Here is a 21,740-nt window from a genome sequence, read left to right as displayed (position 1 = left end):
GTCTTGGGGGAGCACCCCTCTCCCGCAGAGTCACATCTGCCAGAAGTGCATACAGCTGGGCGATCTGGAAGACCGTGTAAGGAATCTGGAGCAGCAGCTGGATGACCATCGACTCATAAGGGAGAATGAGGCAGTCATAAATGAGAGGTACAGGGAGGTAGTCACACCTAGGCTGTCGGAAGCAGGTCGTTGGGTGACAGTCAGAGGGGGGGAAAGTGAAGGTGAGCAGACAGGTAGTGCAGAGCACCCCTGTAGCCATTCCCCTGAATAATAAGTTTACCGTCCTGGATACTGTTGGAGGGGACGACCGACTAGGTGTGAGCCACGGTGGCAGGGCCTCTGGTGGGATGGAAAAGAGGAGAGCTGTCATCATTGGAGACTCTACAGTCAGGGGAGCAGACAGGAGATTTTGTGGATGTGAGAAGGACACCCGCATGGTTTGTTGCCTCCTGGGTGCCAGGGTCTGGGATGTCTCTGACCAGGTGTACGACATCCTGGTACGAGAGGGAAAGCAGCCAGAAGTCGTGATGCATGTTGGTACCAATGACATATGCAGGAAGAGGGAGGAGGTGCTGAAGTGTGAGTTTTGGGAACTAAGCAGAAGGCTGAAGAACAGGACCTCAAGGGTGGTGTTCTCAGGATTGCTGCCAGTGCTACGTGACAGTGATGGTAAGAATTGGAGGAGATGGCAGTTGAATGCATGGCTGAGGAGTTGGCGCAGGGAGCAGGGTTTTAGATTTTTGGATCATTGGGATCTCTTCTGGGGAAGGTGAGACCTGTACAGATAGGATGGGTTGCACCTGAACCCAAGGGGGAGCAATATCCTTGCAGGTAGGTTTGCTAGCATGGTTCGGGAGGGTTTAAACTAATTTGCAAGGAGGATAGTACCCGGAGCGATAGAGCAGTGAAAGAAGTACATGGAGTAAAGCCAGATCTAACATATAGAGAGGCTTTGAGGAAAGAGAAGCAGAATAAACGGTGTAAAGGTAGTAAGGTAGAAGGGCTGAAGTGTGTGTACCTCAATGCAAGAAGCATCAGGAACAAAGGGCATGAACTGAGAGCTTGGATACATACATGAAATTGTGATGTAGTGGCCATTACAGAGACTTGGCTGGCACCAGGGCAGGAATGGATTCTCAATATTCCCAGATTTCAGAGCTTTAAAAGGGTTGGGGTGGGGTGGGGGGGGGGAGGGCAGGAGGGGTGACATTACTGGTCAGGGATACTATTATAGCTACAGAAAGGGTAGGTAATGTAGCAGGATCCTCTTTTGAGTCAGTATGGGTGGAAGTCAGGAACAGGAAGGGAGCAGTTACTCTACTGGGGGTATTCCACAGGCCCCCTGGTAGCAGCAGAGATACAGAGGAGCAGATTGGGAGGCAGATTTTGGAAAGGTGCAAAAATAGCAGAGTTGTTATCATGGCTGACTTTAGCTTCCCTAATATTGGCACCTGATTTGTTCCAAGGATTTAGATGGGGCAGAGTTTAAGTGTGTCCAGGACGGATTCCTGTCACAGTATGTGGACAGGCTGACTAGGGGGAATGCCATACTAGATCTAGTACTAGGTAATGAACCGGGTCAGGTCACAGATCTCTCAGTGGGTGAGCATCGGGGGGACAGTGACCACCGCTCCCTGGCCTTTAGCATTATCATGGAAAAGGACAGAATCAGAGAGGACAGGAAAATTTTTAATTGGGGAGGGGCAAATTATGAGGCTATAAGGGTAGAACTTGCAGGTGTGAATTGGGATGATGTTTTTGCAGGGAAATGTACTATGGACATGTGGTCAATGTTTAGAGATCTCTTGCAAGATGTTAGGGATAAATTTGTCCCGGTGAGGAAGATAAAGAATGGTAGGGTGAAGGAACCATGGGTGACAAGTGAGGTGGAAAATCTAGTCAGGTGGAAGAAGGCAGCATACATGAGATTTAGGAAGCAAGGATCAGATAGGGCTATTGAGGAATATAGGGAAGCAAGAAAGGAGCTTAAGAAGGGGCTGAGAAGAGCAAGAAGGGGGCATGAGAAGGCCTTGGGCGAGTAGGGTAAAGGAAAACCCCAAGGCATTCTTCAATTATGTGAAGAACAAAAGGATGACAGGAGTGAAGGTAGGACCGATTAGAGATAAAGGTGGGAAGATGTGCCTGGAGGCTGTGGAAGTGAGCAAGGTCCTCAGTGAATATTTCTCTTCGGTATTCACCAATGAGAGGGAACTTGATGATGGTGAGGACAATATGAGTGAGGTTGATGTTCTGGAGCATGTTGATATTAAGGGAGAGGAGATGTTGCAGTTGTTAAAATACATTAGGATGGATAAGTCCCCGGGGCCTGATGGAATATTCCCCAGGCTGCTCCATGAGGCGAGGGAAGAGATTGCTGAGCCTCTGGCTAGGATCTTTATGTCCTCGTTGCCCAAGGGCATAGTACCGGAGGATTGGAGGGAGGCGAATATTATCCTCTTGTTCAAAAAAGGTATTAGGGATAGTCCTGGTAATTATAGACAAGTGAGCCTTGTGTCTGTGGTGGGAAAGCTATTGGAAAAGATTCTTAGAGATAGGATCTATGGGTATTTAGAGAATCATGGTCTGAGCAGGGCCAGTTAGCATGGCTTTGTGAAGGGCAGATCATGTCTAACAAGCCTGATAGAGTTCTTTGAGGAGGTGACCAGGCAGATAGATGAGGGTAGTGCAGTGGATGTGATCTAAAGGGATTTTAGTAAGGCATTTGACAAGGATCCACACGGTAGGCTTATTCAGAAAGGCAGTCAGAAGGCATGGAATCCAGGGAAGTTTGGCTGGTGGATTCAGAGTTGGCTTGTCTGCAGAAGGTGGAGGGTCGTGGTGGAGGGAGTACATTCAGATTGGAGGATTGTCACTAGTGGTGTCCCACAAGGATCTGTTCTGGGACCTCTACTTTTCGTGATTTTTATTAACGACCTGGATGTGCGGGTAGAGGGGTGGGTTGGCAAGTTTGCAGACGACACAAAGTTTGGTGGTGTTGTAGATAGTGTAGAGGATTGTCGAAGATTGCAGAGAGACATTGATAGGATGCAAAAGTGGGCTGAGAAGTGGCAGATGGAGTTCAACCTGGAGAAGTGTGAGGTGGTACACTTTGGAAGGACAAACTCCAAGGCAGAGTACAAAGTAAGTGGCAGGATACTTGGTAGTGTGGAGGAGCAGAGGGATCTCGGGGTACATGTCCACAGATCCCTGAAAGTTACCTCACAGGTGGATAGGGTAATTAAGAAAGCTTATGGGGTGTTAGCTTTCATAAGTCGAGGGATAGAGTTTAAGAGTCGCGATGTAATTTTCCAGCTCTATAAAACTACGGTAAGGCCACACTTGGAGTACTGTGTCCAATTCTGGTCACCTCACTATAGGAAGGATGTGGAAGCATTGGAAAGGGTACAGAGGAGATTTACCAGGATGCTACCTGGTTTAGAAAGTATGCATTATGATGTATTAATGGAGCTAGGGCTTTACTCTTTGGAGAGAAGGAGGATGAAGGGAGACATGATAGAGGTGTACAGGATAATAAGAGGAATAGATAGAGTGGATAGCCAACACCTCTTCCTCAGGGCACCACTGCTCAATACAAGAGGACATGGCTTTAAGGTAAGGGGTGGGAAGTTCAAGGGGGATATTAGAGTAAGGTTTTTTACTCAGAGAGTGGTTGGTGTGTGGAATGCACTGCCTGAGTCAGTGGTGGAGGCAGATACACTCGTGTAGTTTAAGAGACTACTAGACAGGTATATGGAGGAGTTTAAGGTGGGGGGTTATATGGGAGGCAGGGTTTGAGGGTCATAGAACATAGAATAGTACAGCACAGTACAGGCCATTCGGCCCACAATGTTGTGCCAACCCTCAAAACCTGCCTCCTATATAAGCCCCCACCTTAAATTCCTCCATACACCTGTCTAGTAGTCTCTGAAACTTCACTAGTGTATCTGCCTCCACCACTGACTCAGGCAGTGCATTCTATGAAACAACCACTGAGTTTTTTATAAAAAAAAAACACCTTCCTCTAATATCCCCCTTGAACTTCCCACCCCTTACCTTAAAGCCATGTCCTCTTGTATTGAGCAGTGGTGTCCTGGGGAAGAGGTGCTGGCTATCCACTCTATCTATTCCTCTTATTATCCTGTACACCTCTATCATGTCTCCTCTCATCCTCCTTCTCTCCAAAGAGTAAAGCCCTAGCTCCCTTAATCTCTGATCATAATGCATACTCTCTAAACCAAGCAGCATCCTGGTAAATCTCCTTTCCAATGCTTCCACATCCTTCCTATAGTGAGGTGACCAGAACTGGACACAGTACTCCAAATGTGTCCTAACCGGAGTTTTATAGAGCTGCAAAATTACATCGCGACTCTTAAACACTATCCCTCGACTTATGAAAGCTAATGCCCCATAAGCTTTCTTAACTACCCTATCCACCTGTGAGGTAACTTTCAGGGATCTGTGGACATGTATCCCTCTGCTCCTCCACACTACCAAGTATCCTGCCATTTACTTTGTACTCTGCCTTGGAGTTTGTCCTTCCAAAGTGTACCACCTCACACTTCTCTGGGTTTAACTCCATCTGCCACTTCTCAGCCCACTTCTGCATCCTAGCAATGTGTCTCTACGATCTTCGACAATGCTCTACACTATCTACAACACCACCAACCTTTGTGTCGTCTGCAAACTTGCCAACCCACCCTTCTACCCCCACATCCAGGTCGTTAATAAAAATCACGAAAAGTAGAGATCCCAGAACAGATCCTTGTGGGACACCACTAGTCACAATCCTCCAATCTGAATGTACTCCCTCCACCACCACCCTCTGCCTTCTGCAGGCAAGCCAATTCTGAATCCACCTGGCCAAACTTCCCTGGATCCCATGCCTTCTGACTGCCTTTCTGAATAAGCCTACCATGTGGAACCTTATCAAATGCCTTACTAAAGTCCATATAGATCACATCCACGGCACTACCCTCATTTATCTGCCTGGTCACCTCTTCAAAGAACTCTATCAGGCTTGTTAGACACGATCTGCCCTTCACAAAGCCATGCTGACTGTCCCTAATCAGACCATGATTCTCTAAATGCCCATAGATCCTATCTCTAAGAATCTTTTCCAACAGCTTTCCCACCACAGACGTAAGGCTCACTGGTCTATAATTACCTGGACTATCCCTACTAACTTTTTTGAACAAGGGGACAACATTCTCCTCCCTCCAATCCTCCGGTACCATTCCCGTGGACAACGAGGACATAAAGATCCTAGCCAGAGGTTCAGCAATCTCTTCTCTCACCTCGTGGAGCAGCCTATGGGGAATATTCCGTCAGGCCCCGGGGACTTATCTGTCCTAATGTATTTTAACAACTCCAACACCTCCTCTCCTATAATATCAACATGCCCCAGAACATCAACCTCACTCATATTGTCCTCACCATCACCAAGTTCCCTCTCATTGGTGAATACCAAAGAGAAGTATTCATTGAGGACCTCGCTCACTTCCACAGCCTCCAGGCACAACATTGTGGGCCGAAGGGCCTGTAATATGCTGTACTATTCTATGTTCTATGTTGTTAATTTGCAGGTTCAGTTGGTGGTGAAGAAGGCAAATGCAATATGAGCATTTATTCTGAGAGGTCTAGAATATAATGTTGAGGCTTTATAAGACACTTGTGAGGCCTCACTTGGAGTAGTATGAGCAGCTTTTGGCTGCTTACCTAAGAAAGGATGTGCTGATATTGGAGAGAGTTCAAAGGAGGTACACAGAAATGATTCTGGGATTGAAAGGCTTATCATATGGGGAGTTTTTGATGGATCTAAGCCTGTACTTACTGGAACTCAGATGAATGAGGGGAGATCTCATTGAAACCTATTGAATGTTGAAAGGCCACAACAGAGTGAGTGCAGAAAAGACATTTCCTCTGGTGGGGTAGTTTAAGAGCAGTGGACACAGCCTCAGAATAGACAGGTGTCCTTTTAGAATGGAGATGAGGAGGAATTTCTTTAGCCAAAGAGTGGTGAATCTGTAGAATTTGTTGTCACAGGTGGCTGTTGGCAAGACACTGGGTATATTTAAGGCAAAGATTGATAGATTCTTGATTAGTCAGGGCATGAATGGATACAAGGAGAAGGCAGGAGATTGGAGCTGAGAGGGAACTAGATCAGCTATGATGGAATGATGGAGCAGACTCAAATGGTCTAATTCTTTTCCTATGTCTTATGGCCTTAACCTACAACCTCCCAGGCAATGTCTCCTCACAGATAGCCAAAGGAAATGGAGGAGGGTGGTGTAGGCAGCTAAATCTAAGGTGATAAGGAGTGTTCACTTACCAGATACAATTCCATTTTACTTCACTCAGACATGGAAACTCAATGAGCAATATAAATCGGATGTCATGCTCTCATCACCATGCTCTCCATATTGCAAACTACCACCCATTAGCTTCGACATCTTTTCCAAAGTGGGTGACTCTAAAATCCATGCTCTATCTTTCTCACAGGACATTTGATTTTCCATTAAGAGTACTTGCTAACTAGATTATCTTTATTTGTTATATGTAAACCGTAACATGAAAAACATATAGCACGATGCAAGAGTATTACGTGCATTGCTAGAGTGCCTCAGATTTTGCATAGTTCTGTATATTATATCTTTCCAGTTATCATATAAAACTTAATACTACTGAGCTAAGTGCTCTCATTTCTGTTTCCCGACCATCTTCCTATTTTAACCTATAGATATGTGTCTAGGACCTTTGCACAGTATGGTACATTGGACGGCAAAGTGGTGTAGCGCTTTACAGCACCAGTTCAACTCCTGCCGTTGTGTGTAAGGAGCTTGTACATTCTCCCCGTGACAGTGTGTATTTCCTCCAGGTGCTCTGGTTTCCTCCCACAGTGCAAAGACATACAGAATAGTAGCTTAATTGGTTATGAATGTATTTGGGTGGCAAGTGATTATTGCGCCAAAAAGGCCTGTACTGTGCTGTATCTCTAAACAAAATGCATAAATACAGTGAAATGCATTGTTTGCATCAAATCAAATCAAATCAGGAAGGATTGTTGGACAGCCTGCAAATGTTGCCATGCTTCTGGTTCACAATTCGCTAACCCTACTTTGCAGGTCCTTGGGATGGGGTAAGAAACAGAAACCCATTCAGTCAGTCATGGGGCGAACACTCAATCTCCTCACTGATAGTAGTGGGAACTGGAACCCGATCTTACGGTTGGCGCCCTGAAGTACTGTGCTAACCGCTACGCTACCATACTGCCCAACCAGTGAGAAAGGCTGAGTATTCATCTATTTGCAGGGAGAAAGTCAATGTGGATCTATGGCACAAAATGAGAGCATGTGGAGAGGTAGGATAGAAACCAGGCTCTGCAGAATCTGGACTAGGGTAGTGTGATCCTTAAACTACACTTGACTCTCCATGGCAATTGGAAGGGTGGGAACCTTGTCTTGTTGTTGGAAGTAATAGTAGAAAAAAGGGGGAAAGATTGGATTAGATTAAATTATCACATGTACATTGAAACATACAGTGAAATATGCTGTCTGTGTTAACAACTAACACAATCAGAGTCTGTGCTGGGGTCAGTCCACAAGAGATTTAAGGCAGCTGTTTGCATTGGATAAGAATTGTTGGTGTTACCGCTGCATTTCAGAATGATCTTTTTTCTTTGTTAATGCACTATTTTCAATTTAACTATTTAATACACACACTTACTGTAATTCAGTTTTTTTCTCTATTATGTATTGGATTGTATTGCTTCCACTAAGTTAAGAAATTTCACGACATATGCCAGTGATAATAAACCTGATTCTGATCCTGGATCAAGTATTGGATTAAATTGAAGTTTGCAAATCCACAAGTGAATGGGGAGGGACCAGCCTCCTCCCAAAATATACAAATTTGCTCCTCTGGGACTGAAAGGTGTTGGGATAAAGGAATGATTGCGTTGTAAGAAGAGTGTAAGATTTAATATGAAGTGCATTAAAAAAAGAAGTGATTTAGCAAGTTGGTTTGTTGCAGAAAAGTGGACAATGGAGTCCAAATGCAAGTCAGGTGGGAATTAAAGAAACGTACAATTGTCAAATTAAACAAGGGGTATGCGAGTGTTAATGTCAGATCAGAACAAGACACAAGGTTCACTGTGATTAATCAGGCTGTTGACAAACACAGGTAATACTGACAGATAATAACGAGTGTCTGGGTGAAACAGTCTCAGCAGAGGGAATTGCAAGGATAAAACAGGGCAACCATAAAGGTTTGAACTGTGACCTTCATGAAGACAATGCATATTTGATTACAGACATACAAAATGCTGGAGGAAAATGACAGATCAGGAGGTTTCTATGGAGAGAAATAAACAGTTGGGATTTTGGGCGGAGACCTGATACCAAATATTGGATTAGATTGTATTCTGCAGGCCAGACAAATGTTTGGGTGGGTGGTGGGGGGGAAACTCCAGTCTTCTCCCAAGTTGTCCAGGTTTGCTCCTCTGGGACTGAAAGATGCAGGGATGAAGGAATGAGTCAGGGAATGGCCAAGTCTACTTATTCCTCTCCACGGATGCTGCCTGACTCCTGTAGGTAGGTAGGTGAGAGTGAGAGAGAGAGTGAGAGAGTGAGAGAGACTCTGACTCTGAGAGTGTGTGTGCGTGCGCGCAGTTTTGGTCCCCTAATCTGAGGAAAGACATCCTTGCCATAGAGGGAGTACAAAGAAGGTTCACCAGATTGATTCCTGGGATGGCAGGACTTTCATATGAAGAAAGACTGGATGAACTGGGCTTGTACTCGTTGGAATTTAGAAGATTGAGGGGGGGGGGGGATCTGATTGAAACGTATAAAATCCTAAAGGGATTGGACAGGCTAGACGCAGGAAGATTGTTCCCAATGTTGGGGAAGTCCAGAACGAGGGGTCACAGTTTGAGGATAAAGGGGAAGCCTTTTAGGACCGAGATTAGGAAAAACTTCTTCACACAGAGAGTGGTGAATCTGTGGAATTCTCTGCCACAGGAAGCAGTTGAGGCCAGTTCATTGGCTATATTTAAGAGGGAGTTAGATATGGCCCTTGTGGCTACGGGGATCAGGGGGTATGGAAGGAAGGCTGGTGCAGGGTTCTGAGTTGGATGATCAGCCATGATCATAATAAATGCGGTGCAGGCTCGAAGGGCCGAATGGCCTACTCCTGCACCTATTTTCTACGTTTCTATGTGTGTGTGTGTGTTTGTTTTTCTGGGTTTCCAGCATCTCAGGAACCTCTTGCATTTAAAACACAGAAACACCATTTTGTTGACTTGATAAACTAAATAACATAATTCTGTGTTGCAAATTTTCTATGATTCCTAAACTTCGTTTTAAAAAAGGGCATTTAAGTGAAGTGCATGTATTGGCATAAGAAGGTACAAGCTGACTTTGGACTGAAAAGATTAATCATTAATTTCATCTTGTGATAACTGGTCTTTGTATTTATGTTACCAGATGGTATTTGCTTTTGAAAATAACCTACTGTAAACCAACATCATTAGTTGAGAGCTACCTCAAGCATGAACACTCCATCTGTATACATACGTTCTTTTCCAGGAGGTCCTCCATTGTACTTCCACTGTGAGACTGCAGGTACTTTGTATGGAAAAGCTTCCCATCAAACACCTCCCATGGCATCAGATCGACCATTTTAAATGGGAAGCCACAAGCACTGTTAATTGAAATGAGCATAGCCAGGCCCCGTATAAAAAGGGAAGCCAGGTGCACAGCTCGTGAATCAACACAGGGCACCTGAGAAAGAGAATCAAAGATTAATGACCAGACAAATGACAGTAAATTAGTCGCTTGCTGCACACACCGTGTGAAACAAGCTCTGTTAATGGGAGGTCCCTCTGGTATCCATACTACCATAATGGTCAAAGTTGCACGGACAGCAAAGTGACACACAGCAATTTGATATCTCTGCAGGCAGCAAAACCACAAGGCGATCTGTTTTGCCTCCACAGCTAAATTATGGGCAGCACAGTAGTGTAATGATTAGTGAAACACAATTACAATGCCAGCGATCCAGGTACAATTGCTGCCGCTTGCTGGAAGGAGCTTGTACGTTCTCCCTGTGATACGTGGGCTTCATGTACCCATCTAAGAATCTCTTAAAAGAGCCTCTAGCACCATTGCTGGCAGTGCATTCCGCACACCCACCACTCTCTCTGTAACTTATTATTAGTTAATTCCTGGCATGTGTGATTGGTGAAATGCCACTACTTACCGCCTTTTTTAAACCAAAATCAACCAGATCTATTGCCACTTGTTACCAATTCATCACTTTTTAAGATTTAAACTGAATTCAGATTGTCAACAGCCTGGTGGTGAGCTCAATCTTTGGATTGCTTCTTTGGTGAAGTAATGTGACAAATGCCACTCGATAATGCCCACCCATCTTCCTCACTTCCCTACCCCACAATTCCAACCTACTCCTCCAGTCTCATTCCCTGCTACTCTCCCTTAAGATCATGGTTTTTGTTGGCACAGACTACATACAATGCAGGAACAGTATATTGTCCGAGGGATAGTGCCTGTCTGGGAAGAAACCCAGCCTGATCTCTGCAGTAATAGCTCAGTGGTAGCACCCTCCGTTAGGTTAAGAGCTCCAATACTTCAGATGAGACATTAAACTGCCTGATCTCACAGAAATGTGTATAAAGAATATCTAATGACATTATTTCAAAAAAGGTGGATCAGTTTTCTCTGACCAATCACACTTCAACAAACACCATTAAAATGGTTCATTGGCATTGTTACTAATGGGACGAGAGATGTACTGTTGAAAGTCTCCTAGTTGGCTGCATCATGACAACTTGAACATGCAGGAACATAAACAGTGGACTCATCACAGGCTTATCCTCCCCACCATTGAAAGCGTCTATGTAAGGCACTGCCTCAAGAAAGCAACACCTATCATCAAAGCTCCCAAACATCATCTCACAGATACCGAAAGGCAGGAACCTGAAATCCCACAGCACCAGGTTGAGGAACAGCCATTTGGTTCTTAAACTACTCTGCACAACCCTAACCACGACCTCATATAGCTACAGAATGAACTTTTTACACTACAATGGACATCTTGTTTCTGTTCTTTATTGTATGTTTGAATAATTTATGTTTTTCTTGTGAATGTAGTATCTCTAATGCTATGTGCCTATAATACTGCTGCAAGGATCTACTCCAGCAGTTCTCCTTTGTTAGAAGTTGGTGGACATTTGGAATGTCACAAAACTCCTGAAAATTTCCACAGATGTAGAGTGGAGGGCATTTTGGCTGGTTGCATCACAGTCTGGTTTGGAGTTTCTAACGCACTGGACTGGAAAAGGCTGCCGAGAGTTGTCGATTCAGCCAGTTGAATCAAAGGCACAACCCTCCTCGCCATTGAGCACATCTTCAGAATGGTGGCATCCATTCCCTCAAGAAGGTGGCATTCATCACTACAGATCCTCACCGTCTGGGACGTGCCCTCTTCTCATTACTACCACCAGGGAGGAGATATAGGAACCTAAAGACCCATATTCAATACTTTAAAAGCTTCCTCCCCGGCCATCATTTCTGAATGGTCCATGAATACTACTTCGTTATTTCTCTTCAGAAATATTTAACTTTGTAATTTATAGTAGTTTTTTAGGTTCTGCGTTGTATTTCTGCCACAAAGCAACAAATTGCATAACATACATCAGTGACAATAAACCTGATCCTGATTCCAAGGAAGTTTTTCATTGCACATGTGCATACCTGTACTTGTGCATATGATCAGCTCGACTTTGACTGCTACTTTCCAAATGTCCAGAGGTCATGAAAAGTACTAACTATATAAATGTGAGATTCTTCTTTGTCCCAATCACTGATTGCTCTTTGCCTTGTAGATGCCATGGCAGGCATAAAAATGCCCGTTTCTACAACTTGAAGAAAATCACACCCACAATTGACTGAGGACCTGTAGACAAATCTACATGTTGCAACATGAAAGAATCCAAGCAGTAGTTCTCACAGTGGAGCAAAAAATAACGAGGATTAAGTCATTGTTACTATGATGCATAAATCAACGGCAGACAGTGAGTGCATGTGTCGGCCAGAAAGGGAATGTGAAAGCAGGCGTTCTCTTAGGAGGAGCCTGTGCCTAGGATTCACATGTGGCTCTGGTGAAGTTCACAACTCAAGCCTGCTTTTTCCTTGCAGAAGAAGAAGAAATTGCAGCTGAGGGAAAGAAGACAACGAAAGAAGAAAAGCCGTAGACCCATTAAAGCGAGTGTTCCCCGCACTAGGGCAGAGAATGTGTCTGATCTGCAGAAGGCTTAAGACAATAGTCCAAAAGCAAGGCATCTAACGTTACATTAAAATGAAGGGATAATGTCTGCTGGGTTATAGATAACAGACAGTAGGTCTTTGTGAACTTCAACTGACAGCAGTTAAAACAATACCAGCGTCCTAGCAAATTTGCTACAAAACCCAGTGGCAGCTTCAAAACGTGTACTGTATTTCAATGAGGTTTCCCATTGGCTTATACAGTATGGGATGCAAATAGTCATGGGAAAAATCAGTGCAAAGTCTGTCCCATATAATTAGCATCAGGTCCACAGGAACATTTGAAATGATGATAACTACCAGACACTGCAGCTCCATCAGCTTGCATTTTAATAATAATTTTTAATCAATCTTCTCCCTCCCACAGATAACTACTTATTTCTCATTGTGAATGGTTGATCTCATTGAAACCTATCGAATATTGAAAGGCGAAGACTGAGTGGACATGGATAGGATGTTTCCTATGGTATGGGAGTCGAGGATCAGCGGGCACAATGCCAGAATAGAAGGATGACCCTTTTGTACAGAAATGAGGAGGAATTTTTTTTTTAGCCAGAGTGATGAATCTGTGGAATTCATTGCCACAGATGACTGTAAAGACCAAGTCACTGGGTATACTTAAAGTGAAGGTTGATGCATTCTTAATTAGCAAGGACATCAAAGGATACAGGGAGAAGGCAAGAGAATTGGATTGAGAAGGATAATAAGACTCCTGGCAGTGTGGAGGATCAGAGGGATCTTGGGGTCCGAGTCCATAGGACACTCAAAGCTGCTACGCAGGTTGACTCTGTGGTTAAGAAGGTATATGGTGCATTGGCTTTCATCAATTGTGGGATTGAATTTCAGAGCCGAGAGGTAATGTTGAAGCTATATAGGACCCTGGTCAGACCCCACTTAGAATACTGTGCTCAATTCTGCTCGCCTCACTACAGGAAGGATGTGGAAACCATAGAAAGGGTGCAGAGGAGATTTACAAGGATGTTGCCTAGATTGGGGAGCATGCCTTATGAGAATAGGTTGAACAAACTCGGCCTTTTCTCCTTGGAGCGACAGAGGATGAGAAGTGACCTGATAGAGGTGTACAAGATAATGAGAGGCATTGATCGTGTGGATAGTCAGAGGCTTTTTCCCAGGGCTGAAATAACTAGCACGAGAGGTCATAGTTTTAAGGTGCTTGGAAGTAGGTACAGAGGAGATGTCAGGGGTAAGTTTTTTTACACGGAGTGGTGAGTGCGTGGAATGGGCTGCCAGCGGCAGTGGTGGAGGCGGAGACAATGACAATAGGGTCTTTTAAGAGGCTCCAGGACAGATACATGGAGCTCAGAAAAATTGAGGGTTATGGGTAAGCCTAGGTAGTTCTAAGGTAAGGAGACGTTTGGCACAGCTTTACGGACGGAAGGGCCTGTACTGTGCTGTCGGTTTTCTATGTTCTATGTTCTAAATCAGCCATGATTGAATGGTGGAGTAGAGTCAATAGGCCAAGTAGCCTAATCCTGCTCCTGTGTTTTATGGTCTTACAGTCTTCACTCTACACTTGCCAACTTGGACAAGAAACTCTCTGGTGGTCTGTGATTCATCACAATGGGTATCGTGGCACAGCCTGATCGAGTTCCAACTGGACATCCCCTCCTCTGCACTTTGCATTATAGGTCGCCAAAAGAAAAAACTTCCAGCTAGGAATGATTTCCCATTAGCTCAGTTCGACTGTCATTTCCTAAGCATGTGGGGTTCATTGCTATAGTCTTAAAACCATCAGACATAGTTGAAGAATTAAGCTATTCGGCCCATCAAGTCTACACTGCCATTCCATCAAGGCTGATTTACGATCCCCCTCAACCCCATTCTTCTGCCTTTTCCTTGTAACCTTTGCACCCTTACAAATCAAGAACCTATCAACCAGTGCTTTAAATATACCCAATAACTTGGGCTCCAGAGCTGTCTATGGCAATGAATTCCACAGATTCACCACCCTCTGGATAAAGAGATTCCTCCTTGTCCCTGTTCTAAAGGGACACCTTTCTATTCTGAGGCTGTGCTCTCTGGTCCTAGACTCCCCCACTACGGAAAACATCCTCTCCGCATCCACTCTAGCTAGGCCTTTAAATAGATTTGAATGAGATTCCTGTCTCATTTTCCTAAACTCCAGCAAGTACAGGGCCAGAGGCAAACACTCTTTCTGTGCTAACCAAACAAGTCTTTATCTGGATAACCAGTCATTATCCAAGAAAACTTCAGAAAAGTGCCACAAGTCCATTATTGGTCCAACTTATATGAATCTGGCAGTCAATGCCACTTTCATTCCTATATAAAAGAATTAAAAAGTGTTCTTCTATACTTAGTCAATACTTACTTTACTTTATGGCCACTTTATTAGGTGCACCTACTCATTAATGCAAATACCTCATCAGCCAATCATGTGGCGGCAACTCAATGCATAAAAGCATGCAGACATGGTCAAGAAGTTCAGTGCTGTTCAGACCAAACATCAGAAAGGGGAACAAATGTGATCTAAGTGATCAGGATGGTTTGAGTATCTTAGAAACTGCCGATTTTCTGGGATTTTCACGTACAACAGTTTCTAGAGTTTACAGAGAATGGTGTAGGAAACAAAGAAAAATATCCAGAGAGTGGCAGTTCTATGGGCAAAAACACCTTGTAAATGTTGACTGTACTTTTTTTCTATAGATGTTGCCTGGCCTGTTGAGTTCCTCCAGCATTTTGTGTATGTTGTTCGGATTTCCAGCATCTGCAGATTTTCTCTTGTTTGTTAATGAGCGAGGTCAGAGGAGAATGGCCAGACTGGTTCAAGCTGACAGGAACATGACTCTATCGCAAGTAACCATGCGTTACAAGAGTGGTGTGCAGAACAGCATCTCTGACGCACAAGTCGAACCTTGAAGTGGATGGGCTACAGCAGTAATCCTGCTGCTGTACCTAATAAAGTGGCCTAACTAAGTGTATGCTTACCAGTTTGGTCATTTCACTTCACATAGTGTGGTGGAATAGACCTATCAGGTTCCCATTCATTCTCAGTTTACCTTCTAATCCCAGGAGCCAGCCTCTGACACGCTGCTCACGAGATTCCTTTACACACAGACTTAGAAAGACCAGCCATCAGATTTTCTTTGAGGGCTCAGAGCTTCTATTTTCAATTGGGATTGCCTTCTTCTTAAAAACAAAATGCGCTCAGCAATGTTCCTAGTAAATGGTGGTTAAGTAGCCAGAGTGCCCAAGCTGAGCATGAGTGCGAGGAGGTGGATCAAAGAGCATCATGAAGCGCAAGAGCAAAGCGCAAAATTCATCTGACCTTCAGGTATTTCTTGCCTTGAAAGAGATGTTTGATACTTGTTACTCGAAAAACAGAAAATATGAGATGGGCTTAACTGATCCACTGATTCTGGATTGTGGAAGGAGCTGTACAGTGCACTGCTCAATTGATACTGAATGCCCCAAGGCTTTTATTTCACTCTGCTGCTACACATTTCAAAGCTTTGTTTGGCTATCGTACCTGAAAGGGAATGAAAGCAAAATAACAGCGGTAGCAACACTCACATGGAACTGCACATTTTGCCATGTAACTCAACACAGAAAGCTGTCAGCTACATGACTGGTGTATTTTTTAAACACACCACATCTCTCAAAGAAAAATGCTGCATATTTACGGCCAGGATGTAGCCAGCATCTAATGTGAGCCTTTAGCACAATTAAAGGCCACAGAATGCTGGAAAAATACACATGTTGTGGGATTTGAATAGTTGGATATTTTACCCCAGTAAAAAAAACACTCAAGTTTTGAAGTAAAAAGATAGCTTACTGTTGAATCACAAACAGAATTAGGTTAGGTTTATATCATTGACATAACTGTATATTGTGAAATTTGCTGTTGAGAGTGAATGGATATGGATAATACTAAACTTGAAGGCACCTAGTATAAAATGGCATTAAAATTGCACAATATCATGGCCAAATGGTCTGTCCAGTGCTGTACTGTTCTATCCTCTATGCTCCAAGAATGAATGAAGCACAAAACAAATTTCAATCATGGGAAGCCATTCAGTCTATCTTCAATCATTCCTTCTCGGTGATTCTCAGCAGTATCAAAATGTTTATCTGAAAATTATTCTAAACTTTTCACCTCCATTTTCCTGCCTACAAGGCTTTTGTAAATTCATTGACTGCTTTTTATTTGAGGACAATTTTTGGATAGTTGTGTTAAACTGACTTTTCATTACATATATCCCTAACCTTCTTTCATAATGTAACTTAAAACAACTTTCTGGTGGTACTTTTCCCAACACCTGAACCATCATGGTACTTCTGTGTGATCACCACTCAGATAAACTGATATCAGAATCAGAATCAGATTTAACATCACTGCCATATGCTGTAAAATCTGTTAACTTTGTGGGCAGCAGTACAATACGATATACATATTAATAGAAAAAAACTGAATTACAGTAAAAATATATATACATAATAGTTAAATTAAATTAATAGTGCAAAAATAGAAATTTTAAAAAGTAGTAAGGTAGTGCTCATGGGTTCAATGTTCATTCAGAAACTGGATGGTAGAGAGGAAGAATTTGTTCCTGAAACATTGACTCTGTGGCTTCAAGGCTTCTGTACCTTCTTTCTGATGGTAGCAATGAGAAGAGGGCATGTCCTGGGTGATAGGGGTCCTTAATGACGGACGCCACTTTTTTGAGGCATGCTACCAAATCCACTAGAATGGGACCAAGGATGGCATCATTCTACATTTGTATGGTGGAACGTGTACCCCAACACCCAGAGGCTTTTCAGACCAAAATATCTTTCTTCTACATTTTTATTTTTATCGTACTGGGTTTACCCATCCCATTCCTGACAACTTGGGCTGAAAACAGTTAAAACATGTAATGACAAAGAAATGGCAGATGAACTTAGCGAGTACTTTGCATCTATCTTCACTGTGGAAGACACTAGCAGCGTGTCAGAGGTCAGTGAGTGTCAGGGAGTAGGAGTGAGTGCCATTGCTACTACAAAGGAAAAAGTGCGAGATAAACTCAAAAGGTCTTAAGGTGGATAAGTCACCTGAACCAGATGGACCACATCCCAGAGTTCTTTAAGAGGTTGCTGAGGAGATAGCAGATGTATTGGTTATGATCTTTCAAGAATCACTTGATTCTGGCATAGTCCCGGAGGACTGGAAGATTGCAAATGTCACTTCACTCTTTAAGAAGGGAGGAAGGCAAAAGAAAGGAAATTATAGGCCAGTTAGCCTAACCTCAGTGGTTGGGAGAGTGTTGGAGTCTATTATTAAAGACGAAGTTTCAGGATATGGAGTTAAGTGGGATCTGGGATCAGCGATGGTGGAGCAGACTCGATGGGCTGAATGGCCTAATTCTGCTTCTATGTCTTATGGGTTTTCTCCAGGTCCTCCAGTTTCCTCCCACTGTCCAAAGACATAGCAGGCAGGTTAATTGATCATTGTAAATTTGTCCCATGATTAGGTTAGGGTTAATCGTGTTTGTCAGGAGTTGCTGAGGCGGCGTGGCTTGAGGACCAGGAGGGCCTACTCCACCCTGCATCACTAATTAAAATAAAATAAACATTATCTTATAACTCTTAAACTCAATTCACTGACTAAGAAAGGCCAACACACCATACGTCTTCTTAACCACCATGTCAATCTGCACAGCAAATTATCATTACCTCTCATATTCCTTTGATCCAGACAAAAGCCCTAGCTTGCTCAACCCATCCTCACAGGACGTACTGTCTAATCCAGGCAGCATCCTGGTAAATCTCCTCTGCACTTTCTCTAAAGCTTCCACACCCTTCCTACAATGAGGTGACCAGACTGAACACAGTAATCCAAGTGTGGTCCAACCAAAGTTTTATACGCTAACATGGGTGCCTTGGTAGTGTAGTGGTGACTTGTCAATGAACCCCAAGATCTCTCTGTTGCACCACACAGCTAAGGATCCTGCCATTAAACCTGTTCTCTGCCTTCAAGTCCAACCGTCCATACTTTTCCAGATTGAACTCCATCTGCCACTTCTCATCCCAGCTCTGCATCCTATCAATGTCACATTGTAGTCTATGCCAACCTTCTACCCTATCCACAACTCTGAGGGCATTGAGAACCCCCACGTTGTTTTCCAGAAACACAGAAGCCCAGTGTAAATACACAAAGAGGACACCCGCTCCTAAATTAATTAGGTGTCAGGCATCTCCTGCTCCATCTAAGATCATTTCTGCAAATCCCACATTGGCCTCAACAGCCACCTCAGAACCCACAGAACCAACAGAAAGCCTCAACCCTGAGGGACTACCCAAGTTATTGGGTATATTTAAAGTGAAGGTTGATAGATTTTTGATTATTAAGGGTATCAAAGGTAACGGAGAAAGCAGGTGAATGGGGTTGAGAGGGATAATAAATTAACCATGATGGAATGAAGGGTTGAATGTCCTTATTTTGCTCCTATGTCTTGTGGTCTACCTAATCAGAGACATATCTGGATCTTTCCAGCTCAGTTAATAGCAAACCAGTCCTGCTGAAGGGTCTTGGCCCAAAATGGCAGCTGTATTTTTTTCCATAGATGCTGCCTGTCCTGCTGAGTTCCTCCAGCATTTTGTGTGTGTTGTTTGGATATCTAACGCCTGCAGATTTTCTCTTGTTTGTACTAGAACAGCAAGCCATCCACATGGGCATAAAAGGTGGAGAAAGCCAGCTTCATCCCACTTGATAAATGCTTCATTCATGTTTATACAAGGGGTGATTGATAAGTTCGTGGCCTAAGGTAGAAGGAGTCAATTTTAGAAAACCTAGCACATTTATTTTCCCCTCCTACATGTGCACACTTAGTCCAGCGGTCGTGGAGCATACGGATCCCTTCTTTGTAGAAGTGGCCCACAGCAGGGGTGATTGATAAGTTCGTGGCCGAAGGTAGAAAGAGATGAGTTATACAGCTCTTGTTACATGCACATGCAGTTCAACTCTTCCAGTGAAAATGCAGAAAGTCTGAAGTTAATAACTCATCTCCTTCTACCTTAGGCCACAAATTTACAAATCATCCCTGCTGTGGATGACTTTCTGGAGGTTCAAGATGCCAACTTCTACAAAGAAGGGATCCATATGCTCCACGACTGCTGGACTAAGTGTGTAAATATAGGAAAAATAAATGTGCTAGGTTTTCTAAAATTGACTGCTCCTACCTTAGGCCATGAACTTATCAACCACCCTTCAGACTACTTACTTTCAATCATCCAATTGGTCTGGTGAAAGCAAACAAGCTCTAATCAAACAAAGTGATTTTGTAATGGTTCTGCATTCCTCAGCCATCAGGATGGCGTGGGTAGGGCCCACTGCTACTAATATTTAGAGTAAACAATATAGGTAGCACCTGCAGTTTCTGGCTTTTCCAATACAGATAACCAACTCTTTTAATGTAGGGGAGAGTCAACAGTTATGAAAGATTTTCAATAGCTATGAGTGACAGAAGTATAATTTCTCCTGACCAGGAAGGGTGTTGAGAAAGCAGTTTTAAATTTTAAAAAAAATCAAAGTGGATACTTCTTACAAAAATTGACTCAGGTCACAGCCATTCCATAAATAAAGAGGTAATTCAATAAACACAATGGGGAAACAGTTGTAGGAAGGATATGGAAAGACTCAGACAAATTATGCAGCTTTTTCAAAGAGCTGGGCCGGGAGATTCTACATGATCATAAACACCAGAGATTTTGCAGATGGTGGAAATCCAAATGCTGGAGGAACTCAGCAGGCCAGGCAGCATCTATGGAGAGGAATAAACAGTTGATATTTCAGGTGGAGACACTTCATCAGGACACATTCACCTCTGCCTAGACAACAGTGACGTGATAAGAGGTAGCACCACAGATATCTCACCTATCTGCAGTCCAAAAGTGCTGCAGCACATTATCATTTTGTGACAAAAACGCCAGAAAGTGGTGTGCATCTCAGCATCTCACAAATGATTATGCACCTCTGATTGATTTTATTTGTTTTGTCAGGATTTTCAACATCAATTTACCTTTTATTTGGGGAGGTTGAGGGGACAGAAAATTGATGAAGGATGGTACATTGACAACAACTCTCTTCCAACCTATGCTGCTGAACCCACTGATTTCCTCAAGCATTTTGTGTGTTGCTCCATTTCCAGCATCTACAGTTACTTGTGTCCCAGTGGTTACTGTATAACTACTTATATAGTGATCAGGCAAAAAAAATTTTAAGTACTAAGCCAGTGTGGAGCATCCTCCCTTGCATTTCTTTCACCTTAGTGTTATACAATTCAGTGCTTATGATGTGTTTCCAGACAAATTAAAGGCAGATTGGTTGACTGCATGGCAAAATGTTCAGCCTGCAAGAATGATCTTGAGCTTACAGTTGTCTCTCACTTTAACCCTCTGCACCTTCTGATGCCTATCTTTGTCTATTTACTCAGTTCTCCATAGTTTCCTCTAATTTAGAACCAGGCCATTTGGACCATTATAGATAGCTATATCAGTTCCAGAGTCATAATGCACTACAGCACAGAAACAAGCCCTTTGGCTCATCTAGTTGGTGCCAAACTGTTATTCTGCCTAGTCCTGTGGCATGTAGGCTATAGCCCTCCATAACCCCTCCCATTCATGTACTTAACCAAACTCCTCTTCAAAGTTGCAATTCAGTACTTCTACTGGCAGCTCGTGCCACACTTACACCACCATCTGAAAGGGGAAGTTCTCAGAGCTTCCCATCAATTCCATTCCAATTACCTCCATACCCTATTGCCTCTCACATGCACATTAATTCCACCCTGATTCCGCTAAAGGGTCAGCATTTCCCTCTCCACAGATGCTGCCTCGCTTGCTGGGAATCGCCACCATTCTCTTTTATTTCAGATTTCAAAAATGCGCCAGTGTGCTGTTGCTCACAGTTCCTGTATTCTTTTCATCCTCTCACTTCTGCCATAACTCATCGCCTATTTACAGCAACTCCAGGCAAATTAGCAGCAATTAATAAGCCTTCAACACATCATAATTGTGTTAGTCTCTCTTGCTCTTCACCCTATCAAAGACATTCCCATTGTTCTCTCCACTCCTCCTCTTCTTTGTCGTTTAAATGAGCAGCATAATAGCATAACAGATAACATAATCCTTTACAGCACCACAGACCTGGGTTCAATTTCTGCTGTTGCCTGTAAAAGTTTGTACATTCTCCTTGCAAGGAGTGTGAGTGTCAGAGCTCTAAGGAAGTTGGGAGACAGCATATAAAAGGAGCAGATTCAGGCAAGGTCAGTCTTTTTGGGTGCAGTAAGTGTCGGTGCCAGAGGCCTAAACTCAGCTGCAAATAAAAAGAAGGTAGGCTCAAGCGGAGCGGTTACTGTTGAAGTATGCCAGTGATAGCTTTGGCTT

At 43.4% G+C, this 21,740-nt stretch overlaps 1 protein-coding gene across 5 annotated transcripts in view; it reads right to left on the bottom strand.

Moving 5' to 3' along the window:
* The window catches only part of fam120b (family with sequence similarity 120 member B), a 203,910-nt gene that overhangs the window by 60,750 nt on the left and 121,420 nt on the right, over positions 1-21,740 (bottom strand). For all 5 annotated transcript variants that reach the window (XM_072267171.1, XM_072267172.1, XM_072267173.1 and 2 more), the window contains exon 7: positions 9,570-9,776. In XM_072267171.1, the coding sequence (XP_072123272.1) occupies positions 9,570-9,776 (207 nt within the window). The remainder of the gene's footprint in view (positions 1-9,569; positions 9,777-21,740) is intronic.

Source organism: Mobula birostris, chromosome 8, assembly GCF_030028105.1.
Source record: "Mobula birostris isolate sMobBir1 chromosome 8, sMobBir1.hap1, whole genome shotgun sequence".
Classification (NCBI taxonomy): domain Eukaryota; kingdom Metazoa; phylum Chordata; class Chondrichthyes; order Myliobatiformes; family Myliobatidae; genus Mobula; species Mobula birostris.
This window is presented reverse-complemented; position numbering and strand designations above follow the sequence as displayed.